This window comes from Lactuca serriola, chromosome 9 (genome assembly GCF_051521515.1).
Source record: "Lactuca serriola cultivar US96UC23 chromosome 9, Lser_US96UC23_V15, whole genome shotgun sequence".
NCBI lineage: Eukaryota > Viridiplantae > Streptophyta > Magnoliopsida > Asterales > Asteraceae > Lactuca > Lactuca serriola.
In genome coordinates this window covers 92,372,978-92,382,741 of record NC_136416.1, presented here as the reverse complement: position 1 = coordinate 92,382,741, position 9,764 = coordinate 92,372,978, and the positions used below count along the sequence as shown (strand labels likewise).

Genomic DNA, 9,764 nt, shown 5'->3' with positions numbered 1-9,764 from the left:
AAAATGGCCCAAATAGGTTTTTGGGAGTACACCATGCATACTCCGCCTTACGCCCCGTGTACTGCGAGATCTCGGAGAGGTTATCGGGCAAAAGCCCACTACGCCATGCGTACTCAGGGGTTACGCCTTGCGTAATTCCATGTTGTCTAAAAACCAATTTTAGCTCGTAATGCTTATAGACTAAATTTCCAACTCACAGATCTTAATCTTGGGAAGGTCTTAAATGATAAAGTTTACAACTTCAAGCTTTTGCGCAACTTAATAGATCCCAACACCAAAACCTGAGTCCATAACACCCTTAAATAATCTCCAACTCTTGCATGAGTGAGAAATAACAACAAGGACTTCCTTTTTATGAATCAAAATCCTTTAAAACATCATAAAGTAGCAAACTTGAGTTCTGGTGTACCTTTTATTCACAAGAACCAACCCATGGGACCAACAGTTATGCACAACTAAATCCTAGTCTAATTCTAAACCAAATAACCACAAAGGCATAAGCTTTATACCTCCAAAAGTTGGCAAATGCAAAGAAGACTGTGGATCTACAAGCTCCAAGCTCACCGAACACCAATATATTTATCTATCATCACTTATCTCTCATCACCCGTACCCATCTTTACCCAATATATTTATAGGTATAAAATATATATACAATTTAAATCACGTAAAACATGCATAAATCGTTCATCTAGCATAAATATCAAGAACACACATAATAAGCACATATAACATGTATTAATACTTCATATCTATGTGTAAGATGAAAGTAACTATGCACTCACTTGTTAAAGTGACGACTCCAAACTCGGGCACCGCTTCGCTTCTAATAATTTTATTTTCCTTTGACGAAACCTAGTATCATTATCACTAAAATTTTGTCTAATATTTATTGTCACTAATTATTAACTCACGGTCTACGAGCTATATTGTTTTATAAATGTTAAACAATACTTTTCAACTACTATGTACAGACAGGGGTCAGACATGAAACACCAGAGGGCAGGACCATTTTAAGCTATTCTGAAATACAACAACCCTATGCGGCCTTTCAAACCAGATTCCCCTACAGTGAGCAGTTAAATGGTATTATAATAACACTTGTATAATTTATAATACTTAGCTCATATATTGTTTTTAGGTTCATAATAACGATAGTGAACTTAAATGTAAGTTATACTTAAATAAGGGTAAGCATAACTCACTTACAATGAAGTTTAGTGAAGAACCGGGCTTTGCGCAAGCATAACCTCTGAGCCAAAAGCTCTTCTTCTTGGAGCCTTCTGGCGCCCCGGAACTCGCCTCTAACACTTGGGAAGTGCTAGGGAATGGGAAGGGTTAAGAAGGATGTTTGAGAGAAAGAATGGGAAAGGTGTGAAGAGAAATGAACAAAAACACTTCTACTTATAGGTTAGGAGGCTGCATATACACGGGGCGTACTTCGGAGTATGCGGGGCGTCCGAAGTGCTACGTTGTGCATACGATGGGGCAGGTGTTAGAATCGCATGCGAGGCCGTGGGGAGAAAGTGAAGGTTAGGATTTGGCCACATGTCCCCTCGCATCCTAAACCTATAAACTTCTAAATTCCGTAATTTTCACATATGAGCTCCATTTTTTACGTTCTTTATATCCACATGTAGGTAGCAACGTGATATACAACTTTTGCTTAGACTCCGTCGGTTAACTTTGAATTATTTTTAAAGTTATTTTTTAACAGCTGAGACAGATAAAGTTTGTTAAAAATTCATAACTTTGTCATCTGACGTCTGTTTTCATCTGTCTTTATATCGTTGAACTCCTATTAACGAGATCTTCGATTCTCGATTAGATTGTTTCGGCTAAAATTGATCGATCTAAAATTCGAATTCCAGACTGTGCACTACTATACTAAATTTTAGAAAAACCATAACTTCCTCATACGAAGTCAGATTTGGATGTTATTTTCATGTACGTTCTCGGTTTAACATATATACTAAGACTTACGTTTAGATCCTTAAGGCTAAAATTTATTTTATCGAAAACTCATTTTTACGACACACAACGTCGTATCGGTTTTGTCGCAAAACTTCGACGAGTCATAACTTCTTCGTTAAACCTCGGATTTCAACGTCTATATGGTAAAATGAAGTTTCATTTTAGCCAACCCTAATATACGTCTTAGACACCCCATTGACCACTTTATAAAAAGTCAACATATAATTAACTACTTATAATCAACTTTTTCAAAAAACAATGCAATTTTAACCAATAAAAATATTTTAAAATTTAATTAGGGTGTTTATATGGTAAAATGGGCTGTCTTTTTAGCCAACCCGGTGATGCTAATAAGACACCTCTTAGACACCCCATTGATCTTTTTATAAAAAGTCAACCTACAATTAACTATTTATAATCAGTTTTTTCGGAAAACAATGTAATTTTAACCAATAAAAATATTTTAAAATTTAATTAGGGTGTATATATGATAAAATAAGATGTATTTTTAGCCAACCCTAAGATACCTTTAAACACCCCCATTGACCATTTTATAAAAAGTTAACCTAAAATTAACTACTTATAATCAGTTTTTTCAAAAAACAATACAATTTTAACCAATAAATATATTACCTGTTTGTAAAAGAAAGTCAAAAGTCCTAAGTTTGACCGTCTTAATGTTGATCGATTTTATGGAGTTGAACTCATTTGTTCTTAATTTGATTTCTTGAAATATGCTTGATTTTTCAGAAAAAATCTGAGAACACAATTTACAATATTACGAATTACACAGTCTACGATGTTTCACATCTTTTTATAGCCTTTTTAAGATTTAACTGTTTAAATAAAATGTTTTTTTCAGCAGAAAATGATTAACTTAAAAAAATAAGATGCTTATGAGATGTTTGTTTAGCAGTATCCTTTTTAATGGATGTCCTTTATACTTCGCTTTCTGACTTTTCTTCCTTTGAGGTCTTCAATGACCAATTTTATTTCAAAATCAGTCAATATCAACAATCTACAGATCATTCTTTCAAAACATCATCATGGGAAGAACATCCTCACTTACATTTATTCACACACGTTATAAATAGATATATGCAACACATATCATAAACAACACTTCAAAATTTTAAGTAGAAACTAACGCGATATGCATAGTGGACACCATCATCATGTTACTCAACAACTACTAAAATAGGTTAAAAGCTTCTATAATCGTGCTATAACAACTTGTACATCACTGCATGAATCACATATTTAACCATTCCAATAAATGGAAAAAGAGACACGTATATAAAGTGTTGACCTTTTAGTTAGTGATAGTCTCTCCATCTTTACAATTTCTAATTTGTACTTTCATGCTATTATACTTCCAACCCATGATTTCACAGCATTGTCTCCTTGGTCCCTGCACATCATACCAATTACCATTATTAGTCCCTCTAAAACGAATGTCATTAAACCAAACATCCAAAATATCCTATTCGGTTGTTGTTGTAAGAAAAATCTACTGAGGCTATATCACGAAAAAACCAACAACATTTCACACTGATATCGCTAAACTTTCAATTTTGTTTTATTATGGAGAAATTTTGTATTCTTTTGTTCCATTCTTATAAAAAAATGTATTTCATATTAAGCAGTAACAAAATTTCAACTTTGTTTAAATGTTGCGGAAATATTAAAAACACTAATGGAACAATTGCAAAACTTGATTACTTTTTAGCGACATTGTCCTTTTGATGAGAAAAAACCTAAAACTTGGTTAACATTTTGACAAAATTAATTCAAAACCCTGCCACATCATATGTAAACTTGAATAGTTAAAACCTCTTAAAAACATGCGAGTTAATAGGTGAAAGAAGTGTGAAACTTTATTACAATTTAGTGACTTTTTCCCATCAAAATTTGAAGTCTAAATGCGTGAAATAACAAGACACTTTCATTTATTCATGTTTTATAACATCCTACTTTCCTTTTTATTATATAATTGCATTTTTTTATTAAAGTGTTGTACTTTGAAAAATGACTTGGTTTAAACATTCTACTTTGAATGGATGACATAGGTGGAGCACTATACTTAAAACCTACCATTATAGCAGTGGAAATCTATTTATATCCGGATGATATTGCTATAATTGGATATAAATTTCAAAGTACGACGTAAGAATAGAAAGAAATGAAAGCATGATGTTATAATAAACAAATAAATAAAAGTACAGTGCTATTTCTCGCAATAATTTTTTAAATATATAACCGTTTACCTTGATCCAATAACTAGGATCCATCTTCGATGCCAAAACTACAACCGTCTCAATCGCATGAGGATAATTTCCCTTTTTACATTTTTTTAATGATCCATCTCTCTCATACGTAGTCACCGTGTCATTTCCATAATTTTGCACATTGGCAATATAGTAAATAGCAGGAAGTTCACATGGGTTGGATGAAACGGGTCGGGTATTGAATGTGAAAGGCCCATCTTTAAAGCTCCGCCATGTGAGGAATGTTTGTAATGGCATTTGGAGCTCGTGGGAAGTCAGTATGGAGGGGTATATTTGTACTGTGTAGCCCCATGCGATGGATATAGACCATCGGTGCCACCAATTGTTGTAGTAGCAATAAGATTGTTGCATGAGTCGCGGTGGGTCGAACTGATATGTCTGAATGAGGGTCTTTAAGGAGTCGAATTTTGTTCGGTTGGGTAAGAGTGGTTTGATGTAGTCAAGGTGGTGGAGAGATAACAATGGTGTCATGGGATGTGCTGCGAGTAGACCGTATGCGTCTCCTCTAATATCCATCTGCAACAATCAATAAGGGTATAATCGTCATGTCGCAATACGTGTAACGTCTAATATCTAATGAGGCTACAACTGTCATTTCACAAATTAGGGACATCTTTATCGTCCATCTTTGACGATATATAAGGGTGTAATCACATTTTGATACCACCACCAATGTGGATTAGTGGTGAGTGGTGATCACTTGGGAATTAAGCACTTCAAAAGGAGTTCCCTGATTTCGAATTGGAATCCAAGAGTTTCAACTTTGGGATGACCTGTCGTTCTAAAAACCAGTCGTCATTTTGACAACTAGTGAAGAAAAAAATAGACCATTTTCATCAACAAGAGCATATCATCATTTCAGAACTAGTGAACAAAAATAGACATTAGAATTGGTAACATAACATCTTTTTTCATGACCCTATATATATTATGGTATATATGGTATCATCATCCTAAAGTGTTGTTCTTTTATTTTTTAACTGAAGATGACGTATATATGTATCCTATTTATTTAATTCAAAAATAAAGATATAATAAAGAAAAAAAGTCAAGGAAAAAGATATTTTCTATTAAATACTATTCTTTCATGAATTTACGCTCTATTGGTATAGTTCTTTCATTTTTTTAAGGAACTTGTTATATTTGGCAAATGCATTGGAAAAGAGGAGTCGGTGGAATGTTGTGAGCATAGAAACTAGAAGACACGTGTAAGCATGAAATGAATGTGCCTGCAAAGCAGTTGAGAACCACGTTCTATTTCAACCTCACATATTTAATGTCTTTCTTTTTAAAACAAATCATTATATTAAAAAGAATGAAAAGAACAAATATATATCCCATCATAAAATAAAAATATTATTTTATGTAATTATGTTATTTATAAAATGGAAACTGAATTTGTCGGATATGAAATATCATTCTTGTGTATATTTAATTCCTTATTTTACACGATTAACTATTAAACTCAAGCGAGCTATTCAAAACCTACTGTTTTGACGTGGTATTTCAAGATGATGTTTGTTCTGTACACAATTTACCTTTAATCTTTTTTTTATACGATTTATCTTTTCTGCAAACATCATTCACTCCCACCACCACCGTCCACCTCTCACTGCCATGCCACCATCCACACCATGCAACAACACTACCTTCTCTTACCACCATTCGCCGCCACAACCACCCATCTCGACCATTCGCCACCACCATCACCAATTAACATATCTAATATAAATTTCAACGAGTAATAAAGTCTAATCAAACCTCTGATCGATTCTAAATCACATTCAAACCAAAGAAATCGATTCAAACCTCCAATCAATTCAAACTCAGACTTAGATTCTAGCATAGAAACATATAATCAATGACAAGATGGATGTTGATGGGAGCAAAATAGTGTTTTCTTTCTTCTTTTGAAATTGTTAGATGGAGAAACTATCGAAAAATTGATGATGGCCGGAGAAGATTAAAGTGACTAAATCTGTACAAAACTTAGTTTAATGGTTAAATCGTATATAAAAATGCATGTTTGATGGTGTTTTCAACACAAATGTGAGTTTAATAATGTTACATGAACATGAAAACCAGGCTAGACCTGTTATTCATAATGATAACCCCCTCCTCCCCGGTCCCATATTAATTGTTTATGTTTTCTTTTTGGTTTGTCCTAAAATAATAACCTATTTCTAAAAATAAATATCCATTTTACTAAAATATTCATCGTTATTAAATAATCTACCATGAAATTAAATGCAACAAAAAGATAAAATTGTTATTTAAGTTAATAAAGTTAAGGATAATTAATAATTTTTTAATCTGTGTTTTTTGTCTCTTTCAATAATTTTGAGACGAAGAGAGTATTTCTTAAACACCAAATGTAAATTTAATGGAAATTGTAATCAAAAGTATACAAAAAAAGATATTTCACAGCCGTACAAAGTCATTTTTCTTTTATAAAATTGATTCATTACATAAAGTTATTATTATAAAAATATGTTTTTATATCATAAGTACTTATTTTAATATTAATTCAAAATCATAAATTTTACATTAATAAATTTTTATTAATCATATTTTGATTGTTAAGTTTCATAATTAAAATGTTGATATTGTTAAATCGCATACTTAAATTATTGATACCTAAACGATAGGAAAACGTATTTTTAAATTAATATTAGAAACCCAACACATGTAAAGCTACTATCATAGCCCTAGTACGAGTAACAATAAAATATACAAATAAAGCTACATTGTTATTCCTCTAAAAAACACATACGACTTGTTTTCGTACAATTTTCATTCTTAAGGGTCCATTTCCATGAACTTTATGGCTACTTTTTCATACAATAATACTTTGAAATTAGAGAAAGTTTTTTAATAATTATTTCATTAGTTTAAATAACAAACTATTATAATAGTATTAAGACTTTACTTGATTATTATAAACTAAAGATCTATAGAATCACATGATGTACTAAATACTTTAAAATGTATTTTTGACGAGGTAATATTACCTTGTCAAGATGCTTTTAAATTTCTATTTTCAGAAAACATAAGAACAAACGATTATTTTAACACAAAATTACATAAATAGTCATCATGGTTGATAGAAAATACCACTACAAGTCATTTTAAGAAATTTTTAACATGACTAGTCATTTTTAGTTTGAAATGCAAACAATGTGTACGATTCTGCCAACCACAATGACTTATGGCGTGTCTTTTAAACCTAAAAATAACCAACCATGTTCATTAAAATGACACATCGGGTGTGTTTTAAACTTGAAAAAAAAAACAACAATGATAAAAACGTCTTAAAAGAATTTGAAGTGGTATTTCCTGACGACCACAGGGACCGTTTATGTAATTTTGTCTTATTCTAAATCGTGTTACAAATATTAAAATTTCCTTCGAGGGTAAGGTAAAGGTTCCTTTGACAAAAACAATGATCTTAGCAACATTCATGACACGTATACCTCTTCAATGGACACCAAATCACTTTAACCTTTTTTTTAATATCATTTATGTTCTCATGTCTACTTTGTCTTCGCCAGCACATAATAAAAAATTAATATTTTTCATATTTGGATGTTCTTTTAAGATTTTTATGTAAATTTAGTGTAATGCTAAAAAAAAGTCCGGCTAGTGTTCAAAAAAGAACCATTATCTTTTTTATATATATTAAACTTTGTTATATTTAATGATTTGGTTAAATTAAAGTTTCGATAACCTAACAAACTACTTGTATAGCCTACATGGAATTAAAAAAAAATATACATATCATTATTAATTTAAATTATATATGTTACATCCAATAATGTTATGTCATTTGTCACATCTTAAGTTATCCAGCTACTAGAATTTTTTTCGTTTAACCAGCTACCCAATATTCATTAACTAAAATCAAAAAAATATAACAATTTTAATATATAAAAAAAAATTTAAATTTTATTGCAATTTTTAAGTAAGTTATGTAATTCGTTTGGTTTTTTTAGCATTACCTAAATTTTAAAATTGGGAGTCATTTTAATTTTCGTACAAACATACAGTAAAAGACTAAAAGTAACAACAAACAAGTAATGACAATTACCAAAATAACCTCCATGAGTAGTAAAATTACCTGGTGAAACCCTCGTTCTTTGGTGAGTGAAACACCAATTTCGCTAACACAGGCCCACACCCTTTGATCAGAACCATAGAAGTATCGGTAACGATCAAGACACCCGTCGAAAATCCGAGCCAGCTCCACCGCCAACGGATAACTCACGGCGAACCCACCACCGCCAAACGCCATATCGTACGAATGCATCACGTCCTGCTCTACACTCTCTGAACTCCCGCCAACATAATACATCTGCCGGTGATCGTACTTCGATAACACCGATACTAAATTCTCGCCGAAAAACACCGTATCATCGTCGCCCATTACGAACCACCTCACCTCCGGTAACCGGAGCTTGAACGACTCCAACACGATCCGGGCTATCCGAACGGCTGGGCTTGACCCGGCATTGTTCAAATGGATCAGGGGTTCTGAGACTTTATAAGGAGGAGAGCTGGGGTTGGAGAAGAGTTTCGGGTCGGGTTGTTCGTCTAACCAGACGTACCCTCGGGTTACGTTCGGTTGCCACCAGAGCTCCGAGTAGTGCCGGCGGTCGCTCCATGTTCGAACTGATCCACCGATACCGAAAAGTATGTGTGAGATTTTTGTAGGGTGTTCGGAATCTTGGGGAGAAGAATCTGGTGATTCGGCGGTTGTTTCGGGGGTGTTATGGTATTTAGGACGGAGTAGGCAGCCGGGAGCGGCGGACCACCGTGATGGTTGGAAGCGGAAGGCGGAGAGAGAGACGAAGGTGATCGAAGTAACCACGAAAACAAAGAGGGTTAGTTTTAACGATTTGGTTATGGCTTCACTGTTTTTGTAATGGAATACATTTGTGATTTCTCGAAAATGGGTCATAATCTCGTTGGAAAAACTCCGATGTTCCTCGTACAATCGAAACAAACAACGATGTGGTTTAAGATTTCTTAAGATTTTCGGATTTCGTTGTTATCAGTTTGGCGTTATGGAGGATTTATGAGTGTAGGAAGCAGGTCTAGAAATCGTGTGGAAGAACAGGAAACCTTAAAAATAAGATCAACAAAAAGTGGGAAGTAGATTGTGACGGTGGACACGTGTCTTTGTGTGAATGATTTGGGGTAGGTTTCGTACTTAATCACTTTTTTGAACTCACAGACACTGTCGCTTAAATATAAAAACCAAATGCAAATAAAATTGGAGTTATTCATGAATTATTGAAATGACTATATTAAGTTACCAGGCTCTTTTCACTGTATAGTTAATGCTTTTGGAGCACGATTTTTCACATTTTTTCAAAGATTTTTCATTAAGCTGATAAGGGCGCACAAAAAATGTATGTGATATACTGATATATATGTTTTTTTGTTAAGATTTCAGAATATAAGTCTCGCATTAGGGGCCAAAAGCTCCAATATAACCCACTG

The 9,764-nt window shown here is 33.1% G+C and overlaps 1 protein-coding gene across 1 annotated transcript; it reads right to left on the bottom strand.

The window, feature by feature from the left end:
• Positions 1–3,023: 3,023 nt before the first annotated feature.
• LOC145074254 (uncharacterized) lies at positions 3,024–9,357 on the bottom strand. Its single transcript, XM_079020664.1, has 3 exons — positions 8,380–9,357; positions 4,242–4,778; positions 3,024–3,385 (listed from the first exon to the last, which is right to left on the bottom strand). Exons 1-3 carry the CDS (start codon positions 9,217–9,219, stop codon positions 3,287–3,289), a joined length of 1,476 nt encoding a protein of 491 aa, XP_078876790.1. The 5' UTR covers positions 9,220–9,357; the 3' UTR covers positions 3,024–3,286.
• Positions 9,358–9,764: the final 407 nt, after the last annotated feature.

Bases quoted from the DNA above. Each gene is read 5' to 3' on its own strand.
- LOC145074254 (XM_079020664.1), bottom strand. From the start codon at position 9,219: ATGACCCATTTTCGAGAAATCACAAATGTATTCCATTACAAAAACAGT. The intron at 4,779-8,379 runs GTAATTTTACTA...TGATTGTTGCAG, and splicing joins AAGAACGAGGGTTTCACCAG to ATGGATATTAGAGGAGACGC. The intron at 3,386-4,241 runs GTAAACGGTTAT...TATGATGTGCAG, and splicing joins ATCCTAGTTATTGGATCAAG to GGACCAAGGAGACAATGCTG.